General features: G+C 45.0%; 1 protein-coding gene across 1 annotated transcript in view; it reads right to left on the bottom strand.

Moving 5' to 3' along the window:
• Positions 1 to 18962, bottom strand: part of LOC144783988 (vomeronasal type-2 receptor 26-like) — a 159839-nt gene that overhangs the window by 40473 nt on the left and 100404 nt on the right. The window contains exon 3 of the mRNA XM_078662703.1: positions 8248 to 8472. Within this exon, the coding sequence (XP_078518829.1) occupies positions 8248 to 8472 (225 nt within the window). The remainder of the gene's footprint in view (positions 1 to 8247; positions 8473 to 18962) is intronic.

The raw sequence follows: 18962 nt of genomic DNA, 5'->3' as shown, positions 1-18962 counted from the left end.
CTTTTTGACTCAGTTAGTGGTCTGCTTGTCGGAGCACTCTCCTTTCATCGACCTCAAATTGTACCCCTCCTTGGATGGTACCGTGGGGTCGGGAGACTCTGCCAATTCAAGTGTCTCTGTTTGTGGATAGCAACTCAGGGCTGGTCGGTCTTTGGTCAGGAGGTCTTCTTTGCTGTTCACTTCTCCGGGGCCGTCAGTGTTGGAGGTATCTTCTTGCAGTTCTTCTTTCCTTCCACTCGAAGGGCAGTTCGGGTGGTAATTAGGATTTGCCAGGGGCCCGTCCACCTGGGTTCTAGACTCTTCGACCTCTGGAAGTTTTGAATCAGCACAAAGTCCCCAGGTTGGATATCATGTCCTGGGCCCCTGGATACGTCTGGAATGGCATGCAGCACCTGTTGGTGGATAAGAGTTAGTTTGCTCGTTAACTTGTACAGGTAATCAGACATAAGTATGTCCAGGACATCGTGGATGGAAGTTGGCTTTGGTGCCACCCAAATGTTCATGGGTCTGCCAAAGACCACTTCATAGGGGGTCAGTCGGTGTTTTGTTGAGGTGGAGTGCATTGATAGCAATGCCAGTGGGAGAGCGTCTGGCCATTTCAACCCAGTTGTGGCGACTATTTTTGCTAGCTTCAGTTTGAGTGTAGCGTTGTATCTCTCTACCAGGCCCGCTGATTGGGTGTGGAAAACGGCGTGGAACTTTTGCTTCACCCCCAACCCCTTCAATATATTTTATATAATTCCTGCTACGAAGTGGGGGCCATTGTCGCTCCATAAAATTCTACAAAGGCCATATCGAGGGAAGAATTCTTTTAGTAACACCTTCGCTGTGGCTAAGGCGGTGTAGTCGCTCGTGGGGTAAGCCACCATCCATTTACTAAAAGCGCACACGATAACCAGTACGTATTTAAGACCGTGGCACCTTTCTAGCTGGATGTTGTCCATTTGGAGAATTCAAAGGGATGGTCGGGGACTCGAAACCCTCCCCGTGGCACTACGGTCCCTTTCCCTGGGTTGTGTTGCGGGCATACTATGCATTGCTGTACTAGTCGTTTTGCTGATTCTGCTATCTTACTGTTATGCCATACTCTGGTGATCAGTTCAGTCATGGGGGCAGATCCTATGTGTGCAGGTAAATGTGCCATGGTCAATATAGGGATCAGATAGGCATTTGGTAGCAGCCATTTGTCCCAGTCTTTTGTCCTCCAGCAGCCTTCCTCGTCTTTTAGTCCCACCCAAGCCCATTCAGTCAGTTCGTCCAGTGTGCTTGTCGTTTGTATGTCCCTTACAGTCGTTCTAGCATCAGTCCATTGTTCTGCTTGTGACCTGGTCACGTACATCCGTGTCGTGGTTCTGTCCTGGGCTGTGGTTCGGGCAGTAATGTCAGCTAGTGCGTTTCCCTGGCCAATGAGATCGGTCACTCTCTTGTGAGCCTGGCACTTAATTACTGTCAACTGCTTGGGGAGGAGGACTGCTTCTGTTAATCCTGAGACTAGATCTCCAAGTAGGATGGGTGTACCGTGTGAGGTCAGGAACCCTCTTTCCCTCCAAAGGAACCCAAAATGATGAACCACCCCAACGGCATACTGGCTATCAGTGTATATGTTGACTGTGGTGCCAGCCGCTAAAATACACGCTCGTATAAGGACAATGAGCTCTGCTGCTTGTGAGGACCGTTGAGCAATGCGGGCTGTCTCTCGGATGGTTCGGGCTGTGGTTACGGCATATGCTGCTGAGGTTGTGCCATCGGGAAGTTTTAGGCACGAACCGTCTACCCATAGTTCCCCATCTGGCTCTGGAAAGGCAGTGTCTCGGAGATCTACTCTACTCTTTGTCTGTTCGTCAGTGAGGGTCACGCAATCGTGCAGTGGAGTCACACCAGGGTCATTTTCGGGTAGAGGTAACAATGTGGCTGGATTGAGAGTGGTACATCGCTTCAGGGTGATGTGTGGTGCTAGCAGGGTCAACTCGTAACCTGTCAGTTGTGCACCAGTCAGATGTTGAGTCTTGGTCTGGTTCAGTAGTGTGTCAACTGCATGGGGTACTAACACGGTGATTGGGTTGGAGAGCACTATTCCTTCGCTCTGGCGTATGGATACTGCTGCAGCTGCCACAGCGCGCAAGCACGTTGGCAACGCTCTAGCTACCGGGTCGAGGGTGGCAGAGAAGTATGCACAAGGGCGATGTTGGTGACCAATTCATTGCGCTAAGACAGACAATGCACATTCCTCCCTTTCATGTGTGTAGAGGAAGAATGGTTTGGAGTAGTCTGGGGTTCCTAGAACAGGTGCTGAACAAAGGGCATCTCTCAATTCTTTGAATGCTGACTGGCATTCGGGTGTCCAGGGGAAAGGTGAGGGGGTTTCTTTGGCTTGGAGGGAGAGAAGGGGTTTGACAATGAGGCTAAAGTTCGGTTACCACTGTCGGAAGAAGGAGGTGAGGCCTATCAGAGAGCGGACTTGCTTCTGATTCTTGGGAACGGGAGTGTCTAGAATTGCTTGGAACCTGTCGGGGTTGAGCTTCCTCCCTTCCTCCCTTCCTTCGATAAGAGGTGACCTAAATATGTTACCTGTGGTTTGCAGAACTGCAATTTCTTTCGAGAAACTTTGTTGCCATTCTCTGCAAGGAAGCGTAGGAGTTGGATGGTGGCTGTGACGGCTAGCGGAGTGGTGTCTGCTGCTAGGAGGATATCGTCTACAAACTGTATCAACGCCACTCCGTCTGGTAATTGAACGGCATCTAACAGTCTCTTGAGCGCCTGGCTACAGATGCTCGGGCTCTCTGTGTACCCCTGGGGTGCTCGACAAAATCTATATGAGCGGGATCTTAGAGTGAATCCGAAAAGATAGCGACTGTCTGGGTGAATGGGTATGGAGAAGAAGGCATTTTTTAGATCAATAACGGTGAAAGTGGTAGCGGTTGATGGAAGTAGGGTCAGGATGGTGGTGATGTCAGAAACTACTGGGTACTGTGGAACAACTATTTTGTTAATCTCCCGCAGGTTGATGATGAAGCGGTAGGCTTTTCCATCTCCCTCTCCCCGTCTCTTTATGATCGGTAAAATAGGACTATTACAAACATTGCTCACTACCTCTTCTACCACTCCTGCCTCTACTAGTGACTGTATGATTTCGGTCAAGGCTCTCTCGCCCTCTGGCGATATCTTATACTAGGGTATTTTCGGTAAGGTTGCGTCTGGTTGTATTGTCACATGTACTGGGTCAATCATCATTCGTCCTACGTCAGAATCAGCCCTAGCCCACAGATGCGAGGGCAAAGTGTCTAGTAGGGATATGTCTGTCTCAGAAATGGGATACATGTTTTGGGATGGATTATCTCTCGAGTGTTGGTGATTGTCATATAAGATGACTCGTACTCCGTCTGGCGAACATCTGATAGTCGCACGGAAATGCTTCAGTAGATCGAGACCCATAATGGCGTCTGGAGTGTTGGAGGAGAGAAGGAAAGTCGTGACGATAACATAGTTCTCAAGTTTGAAGGGGATCGGTCTGGACAAAGGGTCGGTAGAGGGCATACCGTCAAATCCTATTGAGGTGATGTGTGAGCCAGACAAGGGTGACCTTGGAATCAGTCGTTTGGATAGCGCACTACGTGTTGTTCCTGTGTCTACCAAAAATAGCGACTCTGTGCCCAGGACCTTTGCGGTGACATAAGGGCCTTGCTGGTCAACATAGAGCTCGACTGGATCCCTCCCTTGACCCTGGCTATCCTATGCAAAGTCATACATATTTCCGTAATCTGTCTGTTGGCACTGGTTCTGTCTAGGGCGGTCAAACACGTTTTCTATTCCTGGCCTTCCTTCGCTAGCTTTGTACCGCAGGTCACTCGAGAGAGGTCCGTTCGGAACCGGTGAAGTTCAGTCGATCGGCAGCCAGACGAGGGTCTCTTTCAGGCAGGTGCACTCCAATCGTTTAGATGTTTACTCCGTCGTTAGGACCTCTCTCACTGGACCCACGTGCCGCTGATGGGCCCCACATTGGGCGCCAATTGATGAAAAGCAGCGAAACACCCAAGACTTTCGATGCCGCTTGGTGCACACCACCTCTAATTCACCTTAAGATTTAGCGATCAAATAACGAGGCAGGCGCTGTCAATTGGAAGGCGAAGAACAGGTTTATTTCTCTAGAGGAGAACACATCGCTTCGGACACCGGGGCTATCGTCAGGAGGTGTTCTAACAACTTCTCCGCTGCTCCGTCTTTTATACACATTTCAGTTAGTTTATTGGTGGTCAAACATCCTTGGAATTCCTGCCTCCAGGAGGTTCCCACACAGACCCAGCAGCTGTCGTCGTCCCCTTCCAAATCTAACAGATGATTGCTATCTTGCAGCTGGACATTCCGACAGGATCTAAAAGTGTGTGGGAATGGTCAGATCTGAGTGTTTGTGCTATTGATTAAATCAGACTTCTTTGTTAGTGCTACAAGTCCTGCTGTGTGGGGGCAATAAACTATGTCTGCAGGGATCGGTTAGTGCCTGAGACCGGATTGAGCAGCCAGGTGCGGTCAGGGAGGTTATCAGGAGGCTTTGCTCATGTGCAGAGGATGAAAGGACAAATGGGTTTAGGGCGGGAAGTGGCTCCGGGGCTTTGTCACGAGGACAAGGTTTTATAACCCCAGTATGTTTGGTCATGCTTAGTCAGGGTGCTGGGGATGATTGTGAGGTCAGGGTGAATCATAGGTGACTAGCAGTGAATGGAATGGCTGCGATATCTAAAATGGTTGCTGCTTACGCGCTCGCAGAGGCCTTCGCCTGAGCAAGATGGCGCCGGCAATGTTCATATTTGTCGTTTTATATTTTACAGAGCAGTCCCAGGTCCATTGAGGCCCTGTCTATTTTTCCCTCCAACACCTCCCTGGAGGAGTTGACTGTGGCAAGAATCAAGTCTCATTCATCTGAGGGGGTTTGGGGCTTTGAGCAGTGCATCTGCGGGCAGGATCCTGAGAGACCCCAAACTCCAATGCTTGCCGGGCAGTGCAATGCGTTCCCCATTTCTCCCCACCAGATCCTGCACTGCCTTCTCACGTCCCATGCTTTCCACACCATGTAGGTGTCTGGGGGAGTCCAATATAGGACAATGTTCACAGCATCACAGTCCAGCATCCTTGCCCCCCCTCATGGTTGTCTCCAGGAGTTCCTACTCCCTCCACAGAGCGTTCCAACTGCCTGCTCCTACTCAGGGGCAGTGGTCAGGCGGCAACCAAATACCCGCACCACTGACAGGGTCTCACCTGTGTCCAAGCTGCTCCTTCAATGTGCACCGGAACCAGTTGCACACAGCTGACCCCTCCTCTAGGCTTGTTAGTCCCCACAGAGGCTGCCGCTTCGCCTGGCTTCCTGGATGCAGCGGGCTGGAGGCTGCTTGTTGTTGCTAATTTATCGGGGTCAGTGGTGACGATATTTCCGCAAGTGCGCCCAGGCCTCAGTGCCACTGCGCCCAGGCCCCTGTGCCACTGCCCTTCCAGGATACGGTCTGCATGCAAGTGGAGGAGTGTGGCTCACTGATTAGAGCGGCAGACCCTGAGGCAGAGGTCTGGCCCGGGACCAGGGTTCAATTCCCGACGCGGCAGGGTCCTGAGCCCAAAATGTCCACGGACTCAATAATTCTCGCCTCGGTGCCTGTTCTAATCATGGGGTCCCACGCTGCAACTCTGGGCAATTGTTGCTTAATCTCCACTACGGTGGCCCACCCGCTGCGGGATGCTTGGCTTTCACCCTGGGGATTACCAGTAGGGGTTATCTCACAGGGAAAAACCAGGACGGGTTCCCAAGGCAAGCGCCTTGATGCCTTCGGGTGATATGTGCGCTATATAAGTCGCAATACATTTACATTTACATGTACATTTACATCCAGAACCACAGGTGTTCATACTCCACTGCGGCACCAAGGCCCAACCCGCTACCACCAACCCAGGGGCCTCCAGGCTTTGCCATTTCGCATATTTCAGAGGTCAAGCTGGGAGTGGTTCTAGTATGCGGCTATATTGGCGTGCAGCTTGCCACACCATGCCAGGACCACCAATATTACCACCACTAGTTCTGCTTCTACCATCAGCACAACCACTAATGCAATACATGCATCAAACTTAGGGCCACCAATACCACACCATCGTTACCACTAGCAATCACAACCAAAACCAATGGCTTTAATGGCTATTGCATGGATTAATAATTTCTGCATGCATGTTTTTCACAGTAAACCAAGAACTTCTAGCTTTTCCAGTCCTTGTTTTAAGGTCTCGTTTGAGCCAGCGCATGCGTTGGCCTGGCGAGACATTTAGTGAGTGGGCTTTAGAAATCCGACCGCAAGCTTCTGCTTGTGGCCTGAAGCTTGCGGTTACATGCACACGCACAGGTGCCATCTGGCTTTCCTCGCGGCACCCTTACAGCGCGCAATCAGGCGCCATCTGGCTTTCCTCTCTCTTGCTCTCCCAAGCGCCTTGCTCCACCCCTCCCCCACCACAGAGCGCGTCTCGCTGCCGCGCGTCTTGTTACCTTTAAACTATTTTTAGTTCTCCTACTTCTTCAATGCCCACTCTTCATTGTCTTCATTTCACTCCTGGCTTCGCCCCCTGTTGTGTTCACAACTTGCACCCGTTTCCGACCCGCCCCCTTCTCGATATCGCGCTTAACTTTCTCTTCGTTCCGCTTTGCCATCAGAATTTTCTTTGCAATACTGCATCGCAATGTACTGCCTTCCAAATCCCCACCATAAGGTCTTCCCTTGGTGACGGCTACATTGTGATTCTGCTTATTTGTTGCTGCCCGTCATAACCTGCACCCATTTCCAACCATGGATTTAATTAGCCCGCTGTTTACTTCAACACACTCTGTGACTAACTGTCACTTCTCTATACCACCCAATACATTTCTTTCTCTGTCGCACCTTTCTGTTCCATGTCTCATTCCTTTACCTAAACGCTCCCTTTTTACCTGTCTATTTATACATGGCTACATACCTAACACACTATTGCTCTACCTTTAAACTTTCTCTGTACGTCACACCTCTCTTTCAATAAACCTCAGTGCCCAACAGCACTTACCGCTCATGACATCAACTTGTCACCTCTCTCCGATCCTACCTCTAGATCTCTAGCTCTGGTTGAGCTCTCTACCCCTCTCTTCTCCTCAAGTGCCTCTCTCTCTCTCGCTCTACTTTCTCTTCTTACTGCATCTTGCTGCTCTGTTTGCATCTCTTCCCCATTCATTTCTCTTCCATTTACCTAACTTCCCTCTTAATTTCATCTCTCTTGTTTACCATTTCTATCATTTTTGCCATCTATATCTTATCTTTCTCTACCTCTCGCATGCCTCTTTCTACCTCAACATTCTCTTTCATTTCTCTCTCTTCCCCACCTCTCATACACTATCTAGCCTCTCAATTTACCTCACTTATTGGCCTTCTATGTCTCTCTTTTTATTGATATCCTCTTTCCCTCACCTTTCCCATTATTTTATTTCTTTCTCTCTACAATGCTCTCTCTACCTCTTCCACTCCATCTATCACTCCCTTTGCTTTCATCTCTCTTTCTATCTCCTTCACTGTTCCGTTCACTCTCTCTGCTTCCAATGTCTCACTAGTTTAACACATCTGTCTTAACTCTGTCTCTCTCTCCCTATTTCACCATTCTCTACTTCTCCATCGCCCTTCCTCTGTATTATCTCTCTACCTCATCTGCACCTCTTTTCTCTCTACTTCTCATATCTTTCTATTTTTCATCCCACTGGCTCTACCTGCCTCTCTGCCTTGCTACTTTGTTTACCTGACCTGTCATTCTGTGCTTCACCTTTCTATTTGTACTATCTCATTATAACTCACCTCTCTTCCTATCTTATTTCTATCTTGCCCCTTGGGTTGGCAACTTTCTTACCAGCCTACATTTAAAACGGAATGCCAAGCCTCTAAAAAAAAAAAGCACTGGCCTAGCCAATAGGTCTCCCCTTTGGGACCTTTGTAAGTTTTTAGCCAAGCAACAGTTGCTGTTATTGCAACAAGGATATTGTGCTGCATAACTAAATACTTATAAGGTCCCAAAAGCGAGACCAATTGGCTACGCCAATGCTTGTTAACATATGCTTCTGATGCGGTCAGTAGGCAGAAATGTGCCAAAATAATTCAGAAATTTTAGAAATGTAAAAAATATAATTTGAGCGAAGAATTTTAGTTGGAGTTACACTGGACAAATAAAATCACGTTGCAATCATATTATTGAAGTCTCTAAAGGTACCTGCGTGAAGTGAGGGTTCCAGGAGATTCCGCTTTCGTTCAGGAAGATCTCTTGAAACCCATTGGCCGAGAAAGAATATCCAACTTTATTATAACTGAATGTTTCATTTTCTGTTCCAACAAAGTTCAAAATATCAAACTGGCTTGGAAGGCAACCGGTTTCATCAAAGTAAATGTCATCTCCGCCAGTAGAGTTGAAGCGAACGGTTTGCATATATTTGTTCAGCTGAAGAAAAATGCACATACTCAACATAAAAGTGGTATTTTTAATGTGGATTATTTTAGCCAACAAAATAGTACATTTATCTATGAAAATTATCTCTTTATTTGTTTCAGTAAAGTCACAAAATAAATCAAATGAGAACGAGAATTAGTTAACTCATTGGACATGGAAATTGTCTTCACGAGCTCTTACCAATACATTGAACACTATCACATTTTACTTCAGTGCTAGGTATGTTTGGCATTGGTGAAAAACATTATGCCTATTGAGAACCAGACTCATCATAGATTATCTAGTGCTTTACAAATGGTTCAGTGTAAACACTTTACAGGCTAAAAGTAACAAATAAAAATAAAATTGCTTAACAATGTAAAATACCCATCTGAGAAAGTCAGTTGCCAGACAGTGGAAGAGGCATGATAAAATTGAGGTTAATTTGTACTAGCAAATTTGCTTGTGAACCAAAAAAATGTCATCTGGTGAAAAAAATGTGTTTGCATGAATCTCGATATATTAAAAAAAACATGGACCATATGAATTGGTACATGCTTGTGCTACCACTCTCTTGTCTTTATCGATTATTGCATGTCATGGAAATTGGACATAATTACAATACGTTATTCATGGATTCTCTTGTTTTTAAAAACGCAAATAAAGCTTTGGACACAAAAAATATGGGAATGTAAAACAACAACAAATGAAATAGTGGAAAGACTCTCTGACAGTACATTGGGCACCTTTGATCCAATCAAAGATTCGACAAGCACTAGTGTCTTAAAGTGGTGTAATATGTAACATTTGGGTTAGGAAGTCTTTTTCCTTGTCCAGTGAAAGTCCACCAGACAAAATGGCCTCTTTCCTCTGAGGCACTGCTGGGCTCAGATGTGGGGATAAACATGTTTCTGTCCTGTCACCTCCCGTGTTGTACTTTTGCGTGGCCCATCTCATAAAATCACATCAATGACAGTTTTAAATAAAAAATCGTGACTCTCAAACCCATCTCAGAAAGGCGTGATGGGGTTGAAAGTCCTAAGGGCTCTTTAAAGTTTGATACACTTGATAAGGGAGAGTTTCCCATGCCTTGTTGGTGTAAAAATAGAGATGCTAGATAAGTTTCGGAGTGAGCAGGAAAGCAGTTACCATTTTTCGTCCACCTCATCCTTTTGGCTGACTAAGAGGCACAAGGGAATCCACATTTAATACAACAATGTAAAGTTCATGCAGCCCATTTGGCAACACAATAACTACCAGGAATCAGTAACAAAAGTTAAGTGGGTTTATTACAAGTTAATAATAATTCCAGTAAGTACACAAATCAAGAATATGTTATGAAAGTAAATAATTATAACAAGCAAATTAAGGTATCCTTCTCTAAACTCAGACCGTTGTGTGGAAAGTAGCCACAGTAGAGTCTTCTCTGTTGGTTTCCACCTATGCAAATAGCAAAACAAAGTTCATTAATCTGCAATGAAACTATTTACGAGGTCTTCGTGAGTCTTCCTTAATCCTACTCATTGCTCTTCTAAAGACCACCCTTCCACTCCTTCAGTAGCCTCAGGCCCCATTACTCTTCTTGATACTTTCAACAAAGTCTATTTAAATGTCTTTAGTAAAGGTACAGTTCGCAGTTTAGTGAAATCAGGTCAATTATACTGCGAGCCGGTCTACTCAGTGACAAAGTAAGTTCAAAACGTGGTTCAACCACTGTATTTAGTTCAATGATGCTCAGTCGGCCCTGTTATCCTCAAAATTCCAAAGCTCTCTCTCTCTGTCATCAGTGGCAAGGTATGTCCAATCAGGGGACGAGTACCTTCGACAGGGTACTCGAGCTCCTTTTGTTCTCTTGAGTGCAAGCCCTTCCCTGTCATTCAGGCCAGAATCCTCAGTATTCTCTGAAATGGTGTGGGGCACACATCCACCCGGCAGACTTGGTCTCGCTTTCTCTTGCCTTCTTGGCCACCGTTCTCTAGCTCCCACTTGCATTACCACAGCACTAGGCCCTTTGTCAGGGTCTGAATCTGACTCAGTCAACACCACAGCATGAGACTCTCCTGCCTCAGCTTCAACTGTTGACTCATTAAGACCCTCATCACATTCTCAGGTTGCTTGCTCGCTGTGCCACTAGATTCAAGCTAGCCTGGTCGAATAAGGGTGATACCCCAAAACTGGCCTAAGGATGATTTTTTTCTGTTCCAGGAAGGGCCTGGCCTGGCAATTCAGGCTGTACTGTTCCCATGAGGAGCAGGGCCAACACGTATTTGCATATGGCTGGGTCTAAACTGGAATTCTAAAGAATGGTGAATTACACCCAGACCTCTCGACTGGGGGTGAGTGGTTGAAAAGTTTCAGCACTCCGCCCATCATTTTGTTGCGTTTGCTAAGTTCGCCCTAAGTGCCCAGGGGTATGCCCAGATGTGGGTCCCTTGCTCGCTGTGCCACTGGATTGAAGTTAGCCTGGCTGATGAGGGGTGATACCCTGAAAGCGGTCCAGGATGCTTGTTTCTGGTCCAGAGAGGTCCTGACCTGGCAGTTTGGACTGGACTGTTCCCATGAGGTGCAGGGTCAAGACTGATTTGGATATGGCTGTGTCCAAACTGTTGTGGCATAGTGAGCAAAAGAATGATGGATTAAACTCAGACCTCTTGACTGGGGGTGAGTGGTTGAGAAGTTTCAGTACTCTGTCCATCATCTTGTCGTGTTTGCTGTGAACTAATATAGCCACCCCACAGGAGAATGAGCTTTAAGAAACAAAGGGGCTTATTTACAAGCCCCTTGCTCAACCGATACATCACTTTTTCCCATATTAAAAGTGATGCACCGGCGTCGCAAAGGGCTTGTAAAAAAGCCCCAAAGTATTTGAACTGCCCCGACTTATCTGCAAATGTGTGTGCCCTGTTAGTGTCTACGTGTGTTTCCTTAATGAAGGCGACTGTTATCTAAAATCTTCCAAGGCTGGCTGTGACTAAACCCTTCATGTTAGGGCTGTTTAGACAATATAAAAGACTAAAATACTAGGTAGTCGTTTTTGATATACCTATTTTAGAGCGAAAAAGTAATTCATTGAGAAGGCATTGCTGTGAACTGAGATGTGTACGCCTTCAGTATAGAGTTAGTATTGTACAGTTGATAGGTATTGCTAATTAGCTAGGGCTGACGGAAACCCACTTTAAAACCCTGAACCCACTCTGAAATCCCTAACATTTAGTGAGTAGATCTCAAATACATCCTGGAGTTCAACAATAACAGTAGAATTCAACACTTCTTACACTATGATGTGTTCCAGTACTACCCACCATCAACCTCTGATAAAAAAAAACTTGAATTACTTGTTTATCTTATTATGAGTTAAATGATTACATCAGGGGATGTTGAGAAGAAGAGGCAACAAAACGTTACCAAGTAGGGACAATGACATTAGGGCTAATTGCTGAGCCATATTTATCCAATGTCTAAGAAATGTTGTTGCTAATGATTGTCACTCAGCTGTCCAGTGGTCTCTGTCTCTACATCACCCGGAGAGCAGAGGGCATTTTGATGATTGTTATTCTGTCTTTTTAGTTTGGTCTCCTTGGGGCAGATTAAAAACACTGTGCATCTATTGTAGTACAGCCTAGGTTCAGTCAGGTAAAGCATGGAGTACCTGACAATGAATATCTCAATGTGTTTTCCACCTCAGTGAAGGCCAGCTGGCCTTACAGGACAGCTAAAGTAAAGTCAGAACTGAGTGAGATGTGGGATCTTTTACACTCTATTGACCCTTTCTCTCTGGTGAACTTTAGGGCTGCATCACGGTAGTAAGTGAGTAATGATTGGCCTAGGGGTGCTGGAAGAAGGCCTGGACCAAGTGCATGATGCACAACTACCACAAAATCTTGACACAGTCCAAATGTCTCAAAACAGAACTTTGGTTCTGCTCATTAATTGATGACTTATGCAGTAGTGGCCGCACCCTATCTAGGGTGGAGAGGTGGACTGGGGGGTGGGGGAGGAGGCTTGGGGTTGGGTAATAATATACAAATAAAAGAAGAATTATTTGCCGCTCCGCTCCTGCTGATGCTTCCAGCCGCCTCGTTGCTCCTCTCATCTGTCCCGGATGTGGATGGGCCCCAGGGCACAGGCTCCCTTCCCAATCCAAATGCTGCTGTCATAGAATGAGAACAGCACCAGGATTGGTCTGAGCTGCCTCATTTGCCACTCAGACAGTGCTGTGGAGCCTGTGGCTTTTCTCCAACCCAGCCGTGCAACACAGCTGTGTTGGAGAAACATAAGTGTGCATGTCTGTTTGAATGGCCCAAGCAGGCCGGCCAAACAGACAAGCACTGCATGGTAAGGTGCACATAAAACGAGCCACATGGGCTGTATGAGAGAACCTGGAGAGCATTCATCAACACTCCATTTGCTCCTTTTTAGGTCGAGCCTAGGTTGCGCGCATGCGCTGTCTGCAAGACCTTCTGTTTTCAATAACATAACTTTGATCCCGCCTGTTCTTACCATAGGTTTACTCCACTATCGCTCTTCTTTACTGCCACCTACTGGTTTGTGCAGCCGAAATTTAATTCCCGTTCAAGACTGAGGAGCACCAGCCAAGTACAGTTTTCTTACCCTTGCAGTGTTTATCCATTGTTTGGAGGAACTCCTATTTTATGGGTATTCTCCCTCTTCCATATCGATATCATGTCCAAGTCGTTTTCCACTTAGCAATGTAATCATTTGCTACACCATAGAAATGCGCATGTTTGGATCTGCGATGTAAAATACGTGTTTTCTTTTGGACATTGCTGCAATATATAGGCCAATAGATGGGCAATGAGAACATGTTATTCGTATTCTCTTTCTGTGAGCCTACATCTCGGAATCTGTTTTGCAGTGAAGGACGATTACTAGGGACAAGTTAGCTAATGCTAGGGAGATCGCGTGGGCATGCTGCATGTTTGTATTTAATGTATTTATTGTCTCATTCCATGAGCCTGCATCGCGTGACTTGTCTAACGTAGTATCTTAACCATGCGCATGCGTACTGGTATTCCTATAACCATGTCAAACACAGGTAAGTAGTGCTTATGGGTTTGTTTTTTAAAAACCTCCGAGAGATACAAACAGCAACTATGGGTTAGGTGTTATCTCTCTGTCTAGGGTGTTTTCTAATTTTTTCTCCAGTGCATTTGTATGTTGTCGCTATCTTCTTCGCCCCCCATCTACATAAATAAAGTGCGGGATGTTTTTGTTTATCGTACATTTGTACATTATTCTTCTTCTGTCCCCTGGTTCAAAAATAGGTATGGGTTAAAAGAAAACGGTGTTTAGTGGTTGTGTTTATGCATGGCTAATAAGTGTCTCATTTGTCCTTTTTAAAAACAAAAAAATATAAATTAGAGGGTCATACTGACACTCAGTTGTATATCTTTTTCCGATTATGGTGCAGAAACCAGGTGCACATGTTATGTAGGAATGCATTGTAAAACGTATCTTTTAAACATTTCCATCTAGCATAATTATTCTACTCATTTATAAACTGATCGACTGTTGTTTCCTCATTGACATTGTGACTTCAGCCAAGGGTGAGGAAAAAGCTTGCTGACGTGTTAATTCACTAGCAATGTCATTTTGAACAGGGTATTTCGGCCATATTACTTAATGCATGGTAAAATGTCAACATTTAGCATATCTTCTTTTTTTTATTAACACCCAAAGACTCACCTCTGGAGCTTACAGGCACATGCATCAAAGCTTTTTGCGATCGCAAGCGGTGCGATTCGCAAAAATCGTCCGCTTGCTATCGCAAAATTATCTTTTGCGATGCATCAAGGGTCAAGGCCCTCGCAATTTGAGAATTCGCAATTAATTGTGAGTTCTCAAATTGCGATTGCATTTAAGGAATCGCATTTTGCGAATCCATGAATGCAATGCATGAAAGTAAAATAGCGATTTCACTATTTGGGGTAGCAAATTACCATGAAGTTGAACTTCATGGTAATTTGCAAAAACTTTGAAAAATGCACTTTTTTACATTTTTCAAAGTTTCATGTTGCGCACACGCGCAACATATGTGCATGGATCAATTTTAGGGGTGCAATAGGGTGTCTTTTTGACACCCTGGCACCCTTGAAATTGCATTCTCAATTTGCTATTCTCTGATTGAGATTCGCAAATCGAGAATGTCTAAGGCCCATAGGAATGAATGGGGAGGTATTCCTTAAATGCGACTCGCAAATTGCGAGTCGCAATTAAGGAATGTTTAGAAATCGCAATTTTTTAAGCGAATTCTACATGCATAGGGTTTTGCGATTCCTTAATTGCGATTCATTAAAAATTGCAATTAAGGAATTGCAAAAGCCAACAATGATGCGTGTGCATGTTAGTTCCTACCTATTTGGCATTTTTTTGACACAGAAAAGGCGAAGCTTTCTACACAGTTCCACTGCACACAATTCAACTCCACACATTCCAAGCTACACCATATAATTCAACACAAAACCACATAATTCAGAAACACAATTACACAGCACACCAGATACATCCAATCCTCACAACATGCCACAACCTTCAACAGCACACCACATAATTAAAACCCACTACATACCCCTCCTCAAAATACCATTTCACATAATTACACTCCATCCAACACCACATAATTGATGTTCAATCAATACCACATATTTATTATCCACATAATTCAACTGCGCACCATGCCACATAATTCCACTACACAAATCCACTCCACACAATACCACAGCTAGCAATTCCAATTCAACCCACATAATTCCACTAAACACCACATACATACACTCCATAACTCACGGGTAAAAGACATTGCCATTTACAAGGCCAATAGCTCTAACACACTCGAATACGAGACCTATTGCATTTTCAATGCTTGTTCCTTGTGTCGTTCGACAGCCTCGGGCCAACATTTCCTTTAGCCCCCTTATGGGTAGCATCTTCAACATCTAGGTCATAACAAGCTCTACATTGCTCAAGATTTTCCCAAATTTTAAGGACATCCTCTACTTTTTGCGACAACTTTCCCTGCCTCCGTGCACATATCAATACCTGCCATGAACTCCAGTTTTATGGGTGATTTCCCAATTAGCTAGCAGTATAACTTTTCGTTATCATAAGCTACTGTGAATAAACAAACAAGCTTACATTTGTACAGGCCAATATTATTAGGATTCTCAGAATCACAAATTTGAGCGTGAGGGGTAAATCGAATTTTGCTATTAACTATCGTAAAGAAGGTCAGCAGTCACAATTTTTTGGGAAGACTTTATATTCTCATATCAGGTGCAGGAAAGAACCAGCTTCAGATTTACAATATATGCATGCCACCATTTGGTCAAACCTATTCTATACTTCCTACTCCTATTGAAATAATCTCTGTGTAATATCTTCAGTTGGACAGGGCACAACCTTGCTTTTATAGCTATATTCCTTGGGTGTATCAGGGCTGACAGAGTGCTGCCTATGTCTTTCAGGTGGAGGTGTTCCTTTTCCCAAGCCAATTTTAATTTACCTACCCAGTCCGGCAAATTATTTGCTAGGGTTTTGTATGTGGATGAGGCTGCCCCTATATTAAATTCTCTCAAGGGCGATCACAGGTCCCATAAACGCTGTGCCACCCGAAACAAGCTATACCCGACTGATGAGCCCTAAGAAGGGCAAAACCGGTCTTGGGTTGCTTGTGTTCCTCTTCAGGGAGGTCCTGGCATAGCAGTTTGTACTGAACTGCTCTTAGTGGAGCACTGTCAAAACTGGGGTGCCTATGGCTGGATCCAACTGACACAGCATGTTGTACAAAATAACAATGGTCTAGGACACGGCGCAAGCAAATACCAGTGGCGGAGATTTATTCAACTATTCCATTCACCACTTTTTTGGTATACTTCTGTTTTCCAATGAGGTCATGTCTGGTACCACATACCAGGGTACAGAGCATGTTATAAGTGCACAGCAGAGTTGTATTTAAAATTTTAGACTGCATCAGTTTGTATTCGTCTTGTAGTTGTGTTACTGTTTTAGTTCCACCATGTCTATTATGTCTCATCCGTTGAATATTCCAAGTAGGTCCCGTTTACGAAAGATCCTCAGTCTAGTTACTTTGTTCAGAAGGATTCCCTCCCATAATGGAGTTTTGCTGTGTGTCAGTGTTCAACCAAACAACTCAGTGCTTATCTCATGGGAACAGACAGTTTGGACTGGTCAGCATGTGTGATTGATGAAGCAACACCATTTCAAAGAATGGAAGAATATTGTCTGACATAAATACTGAGAACTAAATATTGTCTTCAGAAATATTACGACTTTGGAATTAATAGAAAATCTACACCCAGTGTGACAATATTTTTAAGCTAAAATTAGGACACAGTATTTATGTTAAATGACATTTCTGTATACAGCATTCTGGGCAACCAATATCACTTGAAGAAAAGCAAAGGGCTGAATGCGCATCCCTACCTCCTGGAGTCAGCTCTTTCAGAGGAGAAGACAACAAAAGTTTATGATTGTCTGGAGAATTTTCAGACAGATATAAACATTCCCAAAGGTATTATGAGATGCCTTCTATACTCTTCCAATCAGAGACACAGAATAATCTGGGATGCTACTGGTCATGGGACTGAAGTGCACATGAAGCAAGATAAACTAAACTCAATTGAAACCCACAAGAATCAAACACTGCAACTGCTCTTAAGAGGCTGGATGGTCTGACCCCAACTCCTTCTGTTTGTGAACGTGTACTTCAGTTCAGAGACCACCTTAGTGGAGGTTACTGACACCATCAAGTTGGTGGTGGACCAAGCGAAACAAGCTGCACTGACACTCCTGGATTTATTCACAGCCTTTGATACAGTGTCCCACTCCATCCTCTTGCACCGTCTGGAAAACATAGGCGTGGGTGGATCCACGCTGGCTTGGATTAGCTCTTTTTTGTCTGATGGAAGCCAGTCGGTTTGGATGGCTCCATTCGCTTCTTATCCCAAGCCACTAAAGTTTGGTGTCCCCCAAGGCTCTGCCCTAAGTCCAATGCTGTTTGACATATAAACGACTCCCTTGGCCACATTGGTGGAGTCTTTTGTCGTCGAGATTGTGTCTTATGTGGGTGACACCCTGTTCCGTGTTACTCTTGACAGGAACACGCCCAATGCCTTCAGCAGTTTTAAGACCAGTCTGACTGCCGTTTTCCATTAGATGCAGCTCAGTAACCTACAGTGCAATACCAATAAAACAAGAGATCCTTTTATTTAGCTCCCCCCCAGGGATGGTGAACACTGGCCCAGCCATGTCCCGCCCCAGCTAACCCAGGCTACTACAGTGCACAATTTGGGGGTAAAGTTTGATAATCATGCTGCCTTTGGCCTCCAGGTGGCGGGTGTGGTGGACTTTTGCTTTGGACTTTTAAAATCTAGAAACGAATTCCATTATCTACTTCCGCTTGAGACCAAGAAGTTGGTAATTCATGCCCTCATTACCTCCTGGCTAGACTATGTCATCTCTCTTTACTGGGGTCTTCAGGCATTTCAAAACAATAGAGGAAGTGTAGAGGTATTGACAGAATCACCCTCCAATTCGATATGCATAAACAAAGAGATTCTATCAATGTGTGGTGATTTAAATTTTTTATTTATTTTTGTGGGCGATGAAAAAGATAAACTCTCTCTTCGGGTGGTAAAGATGAGAGCACAATGTGCTTGTTAAAATACCCCTCACACACTAAAAAAATCCTTTAGTGTCATGCTTCATCATTGGGGTCTTCCCGTCCCTCTACGGGGCGGGGCGTGCTACGACCTGACTAACTACGCGGGAGCACTTGTAAGGTGTGGGAATTAAAAAGCTAAAAATGTTTAGCTTTTTAATTCCCACACATTAATAGGTCCCTACACTTCACTGACACCACTCACCTTGCACTGTCACATAGCCTTTGTCACCTTACAAGTGCTCCCGCGTAGTTCGTCAGGTCGTAGCACGCCCCGCCCCGTAGAGGGACGGGAAGACCCCAATGATGAAGCATGACACTAAAGGATTTTTTTAGTGTGTGAGGGGTATTTTAACAAGCACATTGTGCTCTCATCTTTACCACCCGAAGAGAGAGTTTATCTTTTTCATCACCCACAAAAATAAATAAAAAATTTAAATCACCACACATTGATAGAATCTCTTTGTTTATGCGCGTCTTCAGGCATACCCAGCTGAAGAGACTTCAGCTGGTACAGTGCTGCTGTACGGCTTTTATTGAAAGTCCTCATTGGTGAACATATTCGCTATCACCTTAAGGAGCTTCACTGGCTGCCGATCAAACAGAGGATACAGTTTAAAGGCCTCACTTTGACCCATAGAGCCTTTCATCAGAGTGGCCTTTTGTTTTTGATCAAAAGGCTCACTCTGTATCATCCTGCTTGACCCCTTTGCTCGTCTGGCACTGAACTTGCTGTGTTTCCACGACTCAAGAGGAAAAGATGGGTTGTACTTCTTTCTCCTACCTTGCTGCCATTTGCTTG

This window comes from Lissotriton helveticus, chromosome 10 (genome assembly GCF_964261635.1).
Source record: "Lissotriton helveticus chromosome 10, aLisHel1.1, whole genome shotgun sequence".
Classification (NCBI taxonomy): domain Eukaryota; kingdom Metazoa; phylum Chordata; class Amphibia; order Caudata; family Salamandridae; genus Lissotriton; species Lissotriton helveticus.
Note: the sequence above shows the minus strand (reverse complement) of the source record. Positions and strands in the feature narration are given on the sequence as shown.